General features: G+C 55.0%; 5 protein-coding genes across 5 annotated transcripts; 3 read left to right on the forward strand and 2 right to left on the reverse strand.

The window, feature by feature from the left end:
- Positions 1-47: 47 nt before the first annotated feature.
- On the reverse strand, positions 48-1,020 carry LAESUDRAFT_731847 (uncharacterized protein). Its single transcript, XM_040910128.1, has 2 exons — positions 622-1,020; positions 48-569 (listed from the first exon to the last, which is right to left on the reverse strand). Exons 1-2 carry the CDS (start codon positions 894-896, stop codon positions 71-73), a joined length of 774 nt encoding a protein of 257 aa, XP_040758652.1. The 5' UTR covers positions 897-1,020; the 3' UTR covers positions 48-70.
- Positions 1,021-2,270: 1,250 nt separating this feature from the next.
- LAESUDRAFT_523403 (uncharacterized protein) lies at positions 2,271-3,196 on the forward strand (the record flags this gene model as incomplete). Its single annotated transcript, XM_040902801.1, has 2 exons — positions 2,271-2,332; positions 2,394-3,196. Coding segments are annotated over 2 exons (564 nt in total), but the record flags the coding sequence as incomplete, so codon positions are not given.
- A 1,115-nt stretch (positions 3,197-4,311) lies between these two features.
- LAESUDRAFT_523085 (uncharacterized protein) lies at positions 4,312-9,119 on the reverse strand. The gene is made up of 18 exons (XM_040902799.1): positions 8,644-9,119; positions 8,503-8,524; positions 8,362-8,449; positions 6,899-8,311; positions 6,693-6,846; positions 6,497-6,632; positions 6,258-6,437; positions 6,151-6,201; positions 6,066-6,087; positions 5,903-6,010; positions 5,701-5,845; positions 5,572-5,643; positions 5,476-5,516; positions 5,197-5,419; positions 5,084-5,142; positions 4,898-5,028; positions 4,666-4,843; positions 4,312-4,609 (listed from the first exon to the last, which is right to left on the reverse strand). The coding sequence occupies exons 1-18, from the start codon at positions 9,025-9,027 to the stop codon at positions 4,447-4,449; spliced, it is 3,570 nt and encodes a 1,189-aa protein (XP_040758654.1). The 5' UTR covers positions 9,028-9,119; the 3' UTR covers positions 4,312-4,446.
- A 355-nt stretch (positions 9,120-9,474) lies between these two features.
- LAESUDRAFT_602496 (Sm-like ribonucleoprotein) lies at positions 9,475-9,824 on the forward strand (the record flags this gene model as incomplete). The annotated part of the gene is made up of 3 exons (XM_040903079.1): positions 9,475-9,556; positions 9,623-9,739; positions 9,793-9,824. Coding segments are annotated over 3 exons (231 nt in total), but the record flags the coding sequence as incomplete, so codon positions are not given.
- Positions 9,825-10,046: 222 nt separating this feature from the next.
- On the forward strand, positions 10,047-12,944 carry LAESUDRAFT_523151 (leucine aminopeptidase). Its single transcript, XM_040902800.1, has 17 exons — positions 10,047-10,668; positions 10,726-10,901; positions 10,951-10,986; positions 11,037-11,106; positions 11,224-11,246; positions 11,295-11,350; positions 11,407-11,503; positions 11,562-11,589; positions 11,649-11,703; positions 11,757-11,828; positions 11,897-11,967; positions 12,017-12,083; positions 12,139-12,184; positions 12,251-12,376; positions 12,431-12,550; positions 12,620-12,672; positions 12,726-12,944. The coding sequence occupies exons 1-17, from the start codon at positions 10,254-10,256 to the stop codon at positions 12,763-12,765; spliced, it is 1,551 nt and encodes a 516-aa protein (XP_040758656.1). The 5' UTR covers positions 10,047-10,253; the 3' UTR covers positions 12,766-12,944.
- The last annotated feature ends 1,948 nt before the right edge of the window (positions 12,945-14,892 follow it).

The following is a 14,892-nucleotide window of genomic DNA, read 5'->3' on the forward strand; positions in this document are numbered from 1 at the left end:
AAGTGAATGAACAGTTTTCCAACTTCGTTAAAACATACAGACAAGTTCCTCATTAGATTACATGGCACATTCACTTCCTCGAAGCAGGCCTCTTGCCCATCTCCCTCTCCCTCCTCAAATGCTCAACCATCACATTAACCGGCCCAGAATGCCCAACCCACTCCATCCTCTCCCAATTCCCAAACCTCACCTTCGCCCTCACCTGAAACTGCCAACACTCCCTCCACTCAAACAAGCTCATCGGCACAGGCACCCAAAACTTCATCACCCACGCCCCGCCCACTCCCGCACCCGGAAACTCGGGGCCGACGTAGCTCCATCCTGGCTCCGTGCAGATACCCTGGGTGGGGTCCATCGCGGAGACGATGTCTTTCTCGGGGAGCGCCGCGCCCTCCGTACGACACGCATATTCGGGCGGAACGTCTGCGTCCTCAAGCGCGAGCGTATATCGGCCTTCGACCGTGCGCCAGTCAATCTCGACGTCCTTGACAGGCATGCGCGGTATCGTCCTCTGCCCGCAGGGCTGTGTGTCCTGTATGACGATCATCCCCGGCCACGCGTACGTGCGGCTATGTTGCGATCGCGTGAGTTAAGGTTTGAGCCCGAGAGGAAGACACTTACTCGAGCGAGATGTCCCACATCTCGATGTGCTTGCATTTGGGCGCGATAGTCATGTCATAGCGCCGCAGACGAGCCCTCATGGAATTATAGCCGTCCTGCCTTGTAGAAACAGCAGCCGCGCGCAACGTGCTTGGTAGACTGCTCGTAGGCAACTCCAAGTTCACCTTGTCCCAGTCGTCAGTGAAAATACTCCACGCAGACTTGGTACTCGGAGGCTCTTCCTCGAATAGAGATGCTGCTTCGTGACTATCATCCAGTTCTTTCGCCAGAGACATGTCCACAGATTCTCTAAGAGTAGCATCTTCCGCGTCCGGATCCAAGAACGGGTCCAAGTTCGGTGACCTCTGTTCACCCTCATCGTCGCTGTCGCCACCAGCTTCGACCACAGACACAGAAGGCTCGGCAAAGCTGAATTCACAGTCGTCGCTATCCGAGATGTCAGACAGGTCGTGAAAGGACTTTGTCCGCGCCAGACGCTTCGAGCGGCGCCGGGGAGGATTCTCAGAGCACATGCCATTGGCGACTTTGGTGGCGGTTGTGTTACGAGTAGCACCCCTCCCTTGAATGCTTTTCGGTGCCACAATTTCGAGCGGCGGCGAGCCAGCCGACATGGACGACTTGCGCGTCCTCGTCCGGGTCTTCTTCTTCCCCTCTTCTTGAGCCAATTCTCGCACAGTATCGACAGACTCTGTCGACTCTGAGGTCAACCGCGGGCGCACGGCAGCAACGTCCCTCGCGTTGTTGAGGTCCTCATCAGGTGTCATCTCGCGCGAAGCTCGCTTGCGTTGCAGCTTTATGGGCTTGGAGATCGAGACAGTGGGCAAGGACTTTGACTTTGGAGAGAGTAGATTGTGCAGCCTGCCACCAACGGCGCGGCCGATCGAGTTGGACGAAGTGGTGTTCGAACTCGAGCGCGAGCGTGTTTGCATGACTGTTGGCACTGAAGCGGTGAAGAGCGATAAAGCGGACCAAAGGGACCGTGTATGCAGAGACGCGAGTGTGTATTCGTGCGGACCGTTTGGATGTGGCCACGATGAGTATCGGCGAGGAAATCACAAAGCACGACGAGCAAGCCCAAACAGCAGACCAGACAGAGCTCCCAGAGCTCTATAGGGAGTCTCAGCCGAAGGAGAGATGAGAAAAGCGCATGGAGACAAGTCGCTCTTATACACGGCACAGAACAGGGTGGTCTGTGGCCCAAAGTGCGCGCTTCCGTTTACGCGGAGGCAAATCGGGCGATGGATCTGAACGCCACTCTTTGTGGCACACACGCCCACACGAACACGTGCCCCTGTGGCCACTGGCCCGCCTCATCCCTGAGTATGGTCATTATATTGAAAAATATTCACGCAGAACTTACTGAAGGTGCGGTGAATTGTTCATCGCTAGTGGAAACCTAAAGGTAAGTTAAGGCGCGAGGCAGCGGCTCAAGCAAGCACTCAACCGACAATGGTTAGCCTTCTCCATCGTGCGCATGCTCAGCGTAAATTCCTCAGCACACAGCTTTCGTTATATTGCAATTGCTGCAGAACATATCCGGCGTCTCTCATCCCCACTCATGCCCCCACGACAAATGAGAAAGAGACAACGCACGGAGACCAAGGCGGAGCAGCAAGCTCATTTTCAGATGACTCTGATGTGTCAGTCTCAGCTACGAACGACCAGCAAGTCAAGAAGCTATCACGGCCGCCCGCGCATTTCTCACTGAATGGCACAACATTCCTTCTCCCTTGCCAAACACGAGAAATTCTCTGATTGACCTGGACTTACAGCGCGCACGCCCTAATCCCAGACAAGGATGCAGATGGTCTCTGCTCCGGGCTCATCCTCCACCTTACTTTCCTCAACCTCGGCCTCGTGCCGCCCCTCCTCTCCGTACACATTGTCGCCAAAGGCTCCAACGTGCACGCTGTATCCAAGCGCACCGCTATCGCCCACCACGGTCCATGCTACACCATCCTCGCTGACCAGGGCATCTGCGCACGCCCGCCGATCACCGATGACGCCACCATGAGGACGCTCATCGTCGACCACCACCTGAGCGACGTCTTCCCCGAGGGCGCACAGGTCCTGTCCGCTGCGCGCTACGAGCCCGTGGCCACGTCTTCCACGCTCGCACATATCCTCTGCCGACCACTCGTACTTGCGGCCTATGGATCTGCCGAGATCAGTGAACAGCTGGAATACCTATGTGTGATGGGGACAATGGACGACCGAGGCACCACATTTCGCTGGGAACCGCCGCTCCATGATATGCGCGACTGCATCAAATGATACTCGAATAAGGTCCTAAACGAAACGAGGCCCTCATGAACGCTCGGCAGTGTCTTCAACCACTCACCATCACGACATACGTCAATTCCACTGACACAACAACCAGCCCGCCGCACTGCGCTACGACGTCCTTTCCGCCTGGACAGCGCTACTCAACACCTCCTCCCCGCACGACCTCGTCTCCCCCTCCATCCCGCACGCCCGCCGTCTGCACGGCGCGTCGAGAAGTGCGCGATGAGACACAGCGCTGAGCACACTCTGCACCGACGTTCTCAGGTCATGGGCGCGTCGCGCTCATCCGCATTTCGAGCGGCGCACAGGTCCACTCGGTAAGTCTACATCGACGACCACACAGAAGGGCTGTTTATGATGGTGCACTGATCGATGTCCGGACACGGCACGCTGGGCGTCCATACTCAAGTCCGCCCAGCTGGAAATGGTCATGTGCGCGAACCAGACTACCTCCCCAGCCAGGGAATGACCAACTTTGTGTAAACGGATGGAAAAGGAGTGGACGGGAGGACACACGCTAGAGTCAAAGGGCTTCAGATCCTTGATGATAGAAGGACTGAAGCCCGCAGAACGAGCGAAGCCGGTGAAAAGTCTTACGGGCGCTAATGCCCGATAAGTACGTAAAAGGAAATACCAGCTGATAAGCCATACTTAACATAGCTAGGCTTGATATTCCAACACTTTGTATGCCGCGTCGCGCTCTGCGCAGAGCCCCGTGGCATCCCTGCAGATGATGAAAATATCATGAAGCTACAGATCCTGCAATTCCTGATCTGCAAGCCTGCTCATGACGAGAAAGCACGTTCGGATCTGACGAAGGGGCATTCGAAGAAGCCTGCAGGGTGTGAAGCCATGCGCACGATGGAGAAGGAAGCAAGATTCGCCACGTCGAGCTTTCCTGGACCGGAAAAGTCACTTTGAAGATCATCCTCTTGAATTCGTGCGCATGTGCTTCAGATGCTGCCGTGTACTGACGGTCAGCAAGACGCGGAATGAAACATTGGGCATGGATATTCTGGTGCGCTTCTGCGTTTATTCATATGTCGCAAACAATGACCAGGAAAAGATGGCCTCAGTAGGCCTCAGGTCGTGTGAGGCCGGATTGGTGAACTCGCCAACCCACTGTACGTGCTTTCGATGGAAAGAAAAGCATCCAGCAGGAACAGCATATTCTCGTGCTCTAATGATTGCCCATGTATTAGGTTCTTCCCCCTGTCCCGTGAAGCATCGAATGGGCTTTGAAGAGGGCAAGACCCTGTTCGGTTTCTAGTGCAGTTGGCCAGCAATTGTTTCTATTTATAACTTCGGCGCCGGGCGCACAGCGCAGCGACCATCATCTAGTATAGTAAGGCTCGTGGACCTTACATGAAGATCAAAATACACAATGTACCTCGCGACGTCGATAGATCCAGAGCAGTGTATTATAGTATGTAATGCGAATAGATCCACTGATTTGTAGGTATGATTTCGGAAACCGTCCCGATGGCACAATGATGCAAAGGAAGGCAAAGAGAAGAAAGAATAACCGAATATAGAAGTTCACGCATCCTTGGCAGGACGGTCGGTACTATAAACCCTCGGATCAGGAGCACCAATACCATGAATATGATACTGCTCTCCGACGAGTTCCTTTGTTGCCACCATTAACTTGTCCAAACGAAGAATGATACCAAACGCTGTGGTCACACCGACCGCAAATGTTCTGTGTAGAACAGGGGCGTTAGTGGCGGCATGTCGAATCTCGGATAAGACGCTCACAGATATTGTTCATTTTCCAAAGTATCGATGGTCATTGTTCGTGGCAGGCCATAGTCATCGTCAGCCTCTTGCCGAATAACGTTCAGACCGTGCGTATAGGCCATGAAGCGGTCGACAAGGGGGCAGGGCGTGATTTGGGGTAACGGATTACCTGTTCGTAACGCCGTCGAAACCATGCCTATTTCGCGAGGATCATGTCAGCCGGATGTGATGGATGAGTGAGTACACATACTAATGACGGCCAAGACATCACCCTGGAAATCCGCGTCAAGCAGCCGAGTTCTGCGCAGAAATGCACGAGACCACGCGTGGTCCAGATGTTCGACTACGGACATCAATTGACCAAGGAGGAATGCAGTTTGACTGAATGAAGTCGTAGAATCAATGACAGTGGAATAAGCTGACGCTTTTCACTCACATCTGTAGTTCCAGAATCCGCTGATATCGCTTTGATGGCCACCTTCCTCTGAGCGAGAACTGATGATTCATTAGCATTTTCTGTGGTAGAAAAAAACGGTAAGTAAGGCGTACCTCGTAAATGATATTGTTCCTCAGCACGATCGACCGCTTCAGTTTCATCCGAATGGCCACGAGAGCGCGGACGATCTCGTCTCTGTTTACTTCGTGCCGTCCACGAGTGTTTGCGAAGGAGACAATGGAACAGTAGACTGCACCCAGCTCGGCAACCGTTCTGGAGAGCATGGTGCGCTGGTAGCGGCGAAGCGTTGTAGAGGGCGGAAGGAAAGAGAACAGGCTGGACGTGCTTATGATTATGACCACTGCTTTCTGACGATGAGAAGCATTACTTACAATGCAGCTGTGACGCCCGCTGTGACTAGCACGAACCGTCGCTTGGGTTCTGGTTAAAATGACCCATCATTTGTCACGGAATGATAGAGTACATACCCATGCCAGAGACCATCCATAGAAATGGAATATAAGCGGATAGTGAGTATTTTGCCAGGAGAATCCCAGGACCTGCGAGGAATGGAGTTATACTGATACTCGAGCAAGATGAAGGGAATGACGACGTACGAGGGCGACAGTGACGAAGAAGATGGCGTTGACCATTGGCGGTCCTGGCCAGTACAGGCGTCCGAAGTAGAATGCGGGGAAACAGACTCCAAACGTTGCCGCGAAGCCGTACGGATTGCCATGGCCCTTGCCGGCGGAAATGTACCTGCAGCGGCGAACATTCCATGAGCAATGCACCAGATGATAACGTAGTGACACAAACCATAGGACCAGTCCGACGACGCTGCCCAGGAACGTACTGACGAGACGCGCGACAAGCCCGAAGGTTGTGTCTCCGCGGAAGCGCGCCAGTGTGAGCTGCCCCATGAAACTAGGAGTCTGTCAATCTCCCAATGCACTTAAGGTGAATCACAAAAATTACGTACATGCCCCATACAAATCGCTCATCTGTGAAACAAGCGGTCAATATACGTCACCTCCTGATATCTCACGGGCGTTCGATACACTTACCATAAGCAAAAGCCGCGGATCGCCTTAGGAAACTAGGAATACACAGTATAACTACGGACGACAATCACGGTCAGCCAAAGCCATCGCAGTTGGAATATAGTCCTTACTCGTCAAAAGACCCGCTTTTAGGGCAAATAACGAGTTGCCGCCAGCTAACGCCTGGATGAGGTCGTGAATCCACGACATCACCTGTTCGAACAGGTTGCGAGGAGGCAACGCGTCAGGGTTTCTGCGCGACGCCATGCCGAGGTCTTCCTCCCATTCTGGCTCGATGCCAGGTATGCGTTCTGATCATCGAAGAGCGCTTGGAACACGTTTCGATCGACATGAGAATGATTTGACGTACCGGGATCTTCGTCGTCGTTCTGCTCGAGCGCTGTCGTATCGTAAGCGTTCAAATCAATCAGCTTCTTAAAGGGCAGCATCGGCATCCATAACCTCGATTTTTTGTAGTTTTCTTCCAGGCGGATCATCTCATCAAGCTAGCAGAGCAGTGCCGTCAATGCCTCATCCAAAGTCAAATTCAAGCTACGGACGCTTACAATTTCAATAATAATGGATGCGAATCGGATCAAGTGATATTGGTAAACGTAGCAATGGAAGAGGTAGCGATGTGGCGGCGGCTCGGTCGATCCCCCGGGCGAGCGAACGTGACTTGGATCAAACGCGGAACGGTACGGATCCAATACACGGTGCCTGCGAATATGTGAGCCATCGCGCGGGACGATATGCCTCTACTCTCGCTTACCTGTAATCATTACGGAACCGCTCCAACGCCAGCTTGATATTCTCCTTAGTCTGAGTCAAATGGGCGAGGTGCTCGGCGCGCATCTGCTCGATCGTCCGCGGCATTGCGAAGCTGCCTTGCCGCACACGCATGATCCACCCCTTCACGCTCCTGATCGTTTCTGCGCACACCCCTAGCAGCTCGTCGCAGCTCTCATTCAACAATACGACGAAATGCTCCGTAAACTCCGGCGAGTCCGGGTGTGACAGGCGCGTTGCCTCGAGCGTGAGGTAACGCTGAGATTCAAACACCGCGACGGCGGTCTCGCTCGATGATGCTGGCGGCAAAGAGAGGTTGTGTGCGAGGTGCAAAAGGGAAAAGTGCAGCCGCTCGCTCTGCGTGTCCTCCTCGTGTCGCTTGAGCCGATTACCCAGGTGGCCCAGGTGCTGGCTGATCGACAAACGTAAGGAGGAGACGCTCGAAAGATGCTTCCGGTGGCGGTGGCGGTGGCGGACGCGCCCGCGCTCCTCCCGTTCGGGAGAGGGCGCTCGGGAGGTTGTTTGGGTATTAGTCGAGACCACAGAGTCAAACCGGGGGAACGAGCTCGTCGGCGCGATGTTTCCCCTTGGCGGCGTGGAGTTTCCCCTCGTTGGGCTCGCGGGCCGCGACGCGAATGGGGTCTCAGGCCTTGAGTTGGATGGTGACACAACTCGCGAACCGGAGGGTGTGCTTGGCTTTGACGGAAGCGGAGTGACGGGGAAGCGCTCTCGCGTTGGTTCGATCAGCGTGAAGAATGTCCCCAGCCCATTCGCGCGCGTAACGAGTCGCCTTATGAACTCCTGGAGGCCGCCCACGTCTGTCGGCGCGAAACGTCCCCACAAAATGTCGTGTTTGACCAGACGAAGGGCGGCGGCGGCGGGCACGAGACCTCCCTCCGCCTTGCCGACAAGGTCGGTGATCTTCTTCACCGTCTCGATGAACTGGGGATGGCTGGGACTCGTCTTGAGCGCCGTGCGGTGCTCGTTGAGCGCAATCTCAAGTGGATCCATGAGGCGCGATATGGCACCGGCGTACTGCGCGGTGATCGTGGAGGGAAAGATGAATGCGGCGCAGACAATGCACAAGCCGGAGTGAAACACCAGCGGGAGCACAATCGCCCGACCAATATCGTAGTAGGGATAGGGAAAGAGGACAGCGGTGACGAGCGAAATGTCAATGCAGATAGAGCCGAAGACAGAGGGGAAGAGGAACGGGCCAGGGCCCTGCCTCGCCTTAACGAAGAGAAAGAATGCTACACCGAAGAAGATGAAGACAGCGATGATCACCGTCGGCGCAGCCTGGATGTACTGTCCGGTCAGGATGGAGGTGAGGGGTGCATTGTGGTCGGTGTTCGTCCGCGCGAGGTTGGCGAGGAAGATGCCGAGGCAGCTCCATCTAATGCATGGCATCAGCGTCGGTAATGAGGGGAAAGCGATGGTACGTACGCCCAAGCCATTGTGACGAACGCAGAGAAAACAAGTTCGCGTTCGAGGACTGCGATGAATGGATCACGGGGAGGGTCAAGGAAGGCAGCTGTGATGCCAAGTCAATGAAATACTCGGGTCGGCAGATTAAGCGACACCCACAGATTAGGATAAGGAACGTTGCCTGAAGGTAGAACAGTTAGCTGCCAGCGCATCGGAATGAGAACGCAGGTGCGAACGCGATCACGAAGAGCAATGGACGAATGGCCACGGTGACAGGAGTGCACAGCTGGAAAGACGCACCTGTCCTGTTACCTCCTCCAGTCGTGTAATAACCATGAACAAGATGGAGAGCCAGCCGAGAATTGCGCTGCGTATGACGGGTTTCCATTTTGACCACGTCCAGTTGTTCGGGATCCACTGAAGGTCGAGTGGGAAATTCTTGACGACGAATGCGCCAACGGAGCGTAGCTGCTCGGAGAAGGCGCGGCGCTTCTCGCGAAACTGGTGCACCTTCTCGTCGTGAACAGGGTGCGAGGTCCATGTCGGGACTTGGATGCGAACGTGTCTCTGTGGCTGCTCGGTGCGTGTTTCCTCGGACTCCTCATCGCCAAGACGCGGGTCGTAGTGGGGGTGGGGCGGTTCATTGGTCTGGGCATTGTCTTGCTTTTTGTCGTGGGTGGGCATGATAAGGGTAGATCGATGGTATTGAAATATCTAGTGGCGCAGACGAAGACTATCACAGTTGCGACCGCTGCATAGAAATGGAATGGTATCACAAACAGGGGGTGAGTATGTGGGTCGTCAAAATGAAGCGTAGCGGAAGGTGTCGGACTTGATATAAAGGAGAAAGCGCAGGCCAGACGTCAGAGTCAGCAGCGAGTCTCATGCGCGCAGATCGCACCGTCGATCCGTAGGGGTACCGAGAATCCCTGCCGCTGGTCGGCATCGTGCTCGGGTGAAAGTAACACACCGTGACATGCCTTGTGACCGTAGCTGTGACCCGCGCGTCGTTTCGCAAACTCGACGCCACAGGCTACCCGTGTGCACGCCATGGACGACGACGCCTCCCCTCCCCAACCTGCTGCGCCGCCCACCGAGGCATCGCCGCCGCCACCGCCGCCACCGACGACGACAGGCTCCCCTACGGACTTTCTGAAGGGCGTGGTGGGCAAGCGCGTCGTGGTACGGCTAACATCGGGTGTGGACTATCGAGGTGCGTTCCGACTATCGCACTTGCTGTGTAAATGAGCGTCGAAGCGCCAAGGCTGATAGCGGCAAGCAGGTGTGCTCTCGTGTTTGGATGGATACATGAACATCGCGTTGGAGCAGACGGAGGAGAACGTCAACGGCCAGGTTACGAACCGCTACGGCGATGCTTTTATCCGGGGAAACAATGGTGAGGGTTGTCTCTCGAGACTGATGCACAGACGCTTACGTTCTCGCGTACAGTGCTGTATATTTCTGCGGCAGAACCGCTGTGATGCTCAGCATATAGCGACGGCTTTCGCGCTCGATCGTGCGGGTCGTGCGCCAGGGTTAATACAGTTGATGTGTTTGCGGGTGGCACGCATCAGGAGGTGCTGTCCTCCCGTGACAAAAAAAGGGAGGTGTTGGGTCCGCAGGAGACGAGGAGCCCGTAGGTGTATGATATACTTGCCTGTAATAGTATTGTCCCATTGCCGTATGTCGAGTGGCCTGCACGGCGCTGTATGCGGTCAAAGAAAACCCGCGTCGTCGCCGGAGTATGTCTAGCCGGGGAAGGATGCTCGACGAGGAGACTGCTGCACACGATGAGGAGCGCATACAACATGTACGGGGGAGAGATTGCGTGGCCTCACGAGGGGAGCGGGTGCCGACGGCGCCAATCGGGCGTGCGTTGACGTGCTGCCAGTCTGCGTCTCACTGCGACGATGCTCGCACGACCCGCCCTCCGCCTCCTCCGTCCTCCCTCGCGCCCGTCTCTGTTCCATGTCGCCTCTCCCCGACAGTCTATTTTTCTCCTTCCGATAGACCCGAGTGCTCCCACGGCAGTGCACGCCGTCCCTAACCTCGACGTCGCTCGACTCTGGGACTCGGCGCCCGCCTCGAAAAGACCAGCAAAGGCGGGCACGACGCGGATCTTCTACGCCACGCCTGGCGCGGATGCGAGCAACATCACGGCCCTCATCTCGCTTGGGGAAAACTTTGTTGCCAAGCCAGAGAGCGAGAAGCGAGAACTCGTGCGCAAAGCGGTCGGCAGTGCGGTCAAGCAGGTCAAAGCGCTCGGTGACGGTGTTGACGAGCAAGATGTGCTTGTCGACGCCGCCGCTGATCCCCATGCCGCTGGTGAGTAATGCTTCGCATACTTGCATATCGTTATGAACATCTCGGTTTCTTCCATAGCGGTTGCTGCAAATCTGGCACTGTACGACTTTTCATTGAAGACCGAGCCGCCTTCCCGCTTTGCTCCTTCTCTAAAAGACCCCATTCCCGAAAGGCTGACTTTCCAGCCCATCTCGCCTTCCGAAGAGTGGAATCGCGGCGTCGTATATGCGCAGGCTCAAAATCTTGCGCGCACAGTATATCACCCTTGATTGCGTGCAGGTTCATCGACTTACACTGCACTAGCTGTCCGAACTACCGGGGAACATGATGACGCCTACGGTAGGTCCTAAGTCAACCTCCATCCGACACGTTGCTCACCGGCCTCCCAGCTCTTTACCGAACGCATCAAGTCTGAATTCGCCGGTCTTCCCAACGTTGAGATCACGATGCGTGATGAAGGTGCGTGTTCCTCCCGTTCTCTGTGGACGATGCCGAGCGCCGCTCCCAGGAGTGTAGTAGAAGCTCTAGTCCATCTGCTCTTCTAAATTTGTCTCACATTGTTCCTACCGACGTTAGCATGGGCTGCTGAAAGGGGCATGGTAGGTCGATGCAACACACTTTTAAGAGACAATCTGATATCGTCGTAGCGTTCCTTCCTGTCTGTGTCAAAGGGTTCCTCTGAGCCGGCCAAGTTCCTCGAGATGTGCAAATTCCATTGCAACGTCTTGATCTTTGCGCTAACATCACGCGCGCATACAGCCACTACACAGGAGCTGCCAAGGACATACATCCGCTAATGTTCGTCGGCAAGGGCGTCACTTTTGACTCGGGTGGAATTTCCCTGAAGCCAGCTGCGGTGAGCGCTGCGGGACTGCATTATGTTTCTCTGCCACTAATGATGAACGCGTTTGTAGGGCATGAAACTCATGCGCGGGGACATGGGTGCGCTTTCATGCATTGCTCGTTGGTCGTCGGCATCGTATTGATACATCGTCTATCAGGCGGCGCGGCGGCTGTATGCGCCGCAGCGCTCGCTGTTGCGCGACTACAATTCCCGTGGGCATCTTCCCCTCTACGCGTCCCCTGGTCTCATGACCTGATTCCTCCAGGATTAACCTCGTCGTCCTCTCGCCTCTGACTGAGAATCTCCCAGGACCGTCCGCGAACAAGCCCGGTGATATGTGCGCCCGTCCACGCTGCACTCGGCGGCACCTCCTGCGTTAGCTAATCGCGCTGACGCACCCTGTAGTGTCTACGCGATGAATGGAAAATCGGTCGAGATCGACAACACGGACGCAGAGGGTCGGCTTGTGCTCGCTGGTGAGTGCATTGTCCTCATCTGCATAGACTTGATGCTCATCGAAAGCAGATGCGTTGTACTATGGTTCTACGATGTTCAAGCCACACAGCATTGTGGACGTTGCCACTCTGACGGGGTACGTTGATAAACTTGATCGCTCCCGTGTGTGACTGATCACTGGAATGGTGCAGGGCGATGAACGTCGCGCTCGGCGGCATTTTCACTGGGGTGTTCACCGTGCGTATCCGACTGTCTGCTCATCGCGCAATTCTACGTGATGCTGACCGGTCATCCTCCTTGTAGAACTCGGACGAACTGTGGCACGCATTGGACAAGGCGGGCGCGGTGGAACATGACCGGTTCTGGAGGATGCCGCTGGATGACGAGTATGGACAGCAGATCAAGTCGTCGAACGCCGACCTGTGTAATGTACGTTTACAGCACATCGATCAATCAGCTCTCACTGACGGCTATCACGGTTAGAGCGGCGGTCGAGCAGCGGGAAGCTGTACCGCGGCGCTCTTCCTCAAGGCGTTCGTTGAAGGGGCAGAGTCCGCGGACACAGTGCGATGGGCACATCTCGATATAGCCGGGACGATGGAGGTGAGTGGAAATTCGCAGTTACTCCTTTGGCGACGTCGTTGTTTGCTGATCCTTGCTTACGTCGCATAGTCAAATCGAGGTTCCGCATACATGGAGAAAGGTCTGACAGGACGACCGACACGGTATGGTCCTCTCTGCTCATCCTCCGCACATTTGCAGCTGACTCCAACCCAAGCGCACTCATCGAGCTCGCGCGTCAGAGTCCACAGTGGTAGTCTGTGGCGAGTACAATGCGATCACTCCTCTCTAACCTGTCGTAGCCGCACACATTGTACTGGGTCCAAACCTAGCATTGCAGACAATGCATTGCCAACTCAGGACGTGGAGTCTACACTGTCATCCGAGTGGGTCCCTTGCTGGAGCATTCGACCTGGCTTCAGCACATTTGAAGAAGGACAGCATGATGCCAACCGTGCTTCACAGTCGACCAAGACCCCAGCAATGGACCACGACGTTACCTGAACGCGACGTAGTGAATCTTCCTCAACGTGTACTGGATCATGTCCATCGCCCGGTATACCGGTTGCATCCGAAAACACTTTGAGTCTTGCAGCTTGGCCGCCTCGTTGAGCCCTACGCCCTTCTCGCGCGCCAGCCAGCGGATCCTTCCCCCAAAAATATCTTCCGCGGCAAGATCCACAGCAACATCAACGTTCCACCGACATCGACGAACATAACTGGCACCTTACGCTCTCGCTCTCGAAAGACGTTAGCAATGACAGCGGCACTGTTTTTAGATGTGGCAATTCCTCTTGTCCTTGTGCATGTATTGTCAAGCAAGATAGGATATTGGCGCAGTGACCTGAAGACCGAGTTCGCCATCTGCTAGCAATGATGAGCTAGGAGGGAACATCATTCCTTCAGCTACCTTACACTAGGATTACTGGCATCATCTCAAGCATCATCCCTTCCAGTGAGCCCGCCTTGACATCCTTTCCGTTATATAACTCTATAACTATCATCTTTGAACCCTAACCTTAAAACACTACTCCGACCGTTGTTAATCCTTGACTAAGTACTTTTGCTTGTCCATGAACCGGAATGTAACCGGTGTATCAGATGGTCGTGTGCACCGTTATTTCATCGGTTTGAGATGTCGTGAGTGGCTTAGGGTGACAATGACGAGGATCGACGAGATATGAACGTTAGCCATTCGTTTGCTTTTAGAAAGAGCGCTCGATGACTGCCAAGATCACAAGATAGTCTCCAGGCTTGTGATCAGTGAACAGATGAGAAACAGATAGCTGAGCCCGTCCTGGAGCGGGGTGAGTGTGAGTGAATCATGATCGAGGTAAACTATCTATATACCGGGTGCCGTTGACCCCCAACGGCAATGCTCAGAGGGACCTCTATAGCACATCCAATTCTTATGCTATGGTCTTCAAAATACCCTCATCTGAAAGCCACGCTTCGAATCTCGGAGGCCCCAAAGGGGCCCCAATGCCCAGTTGAGCGGAACGGGCGCTGTAGGCTTCCCAATCGGGCGGGTTTCCTCACGGTGGTGGTTTGGTCAACATTGGTCCTTCTGAGGCCGTCAGTTGCTTCTATCATCTCATTTTTGTTGGGGCCCCCTTGCTCTATATCTCAAGCACCCATGCGATTAAATTCTCATTATTCCGTAATTTATTTGTGTTTCTACGCGATGCCCTTTCAACTCAGTCGGTAAGCGCCCGTTATCGTCCTCGCAACATTTTGCTTTTTCCTCTCGTGCATCGCAATCCGCTCACTCCTCGTTGCTGGGGCCCCCTAGCTATTCATCTCACCGACCCACGTGCGAAATTTCATGTCTTCAGGTACCGTTTTTAAGCCTCCATGAGGTGCCCTTTCCCCTCATGTGCCCGGCGCCTCTGACTCCCCGATCGGGGAGTGTGCTCGCGTCGTCCTCCCCTCGTCTTCCTGTCTGCTGCTACCACCTTCCCCGCACCCAACGAGACGAGTCCATCGCGTACAGCTGGCCACGTTCTCCTCGCCGTCAACATGCCTCACGAACGCGCGCACGTTCACCACCGCGGCGTGCAAATATGCCGTGTCATTCGTTCGACAGTACCATCTTCCCCACAGCCAACGAGACGAGTCCAGCGCGTACGGCCGGCCACGCTCTCCTCGCCGTCAACATAGCCTCACTAACGCGTGCACGTCTGCAAGACAGGGCCACCGTCGGCGGTGGCGACGCAGGAGGAGGGCGCGTTGGTTGGAAGGGCGCAGCAGGTGAGTACCAGTCTGCCTGTATCGCGCGTCGCGGCACGGCGAATATTATAGGGAATTCTTGAATTCAATCGCTGAAGGTGAGGGTAAGGGTTGCCATATAAGGAAATACATTTATAGCCATCAATATTGTTTGG

Source organism: Laetiporus sulphureus (assembly GCF_001632365.1).
Source record: "Laetiporus sulphureus 93-53 unplaced genomic scaffold LAESUscaffold_70, whole genome shotgun sequence".
In the NCBI taxonomy this organism is placed as follows: domain Eukaryota; kingdom Fungi; phylum Basidiomycota; class Agaricomycetes; order Polyporales; family Laetiporaceae; genus Laetiporus; species Laetiporus sulphureus.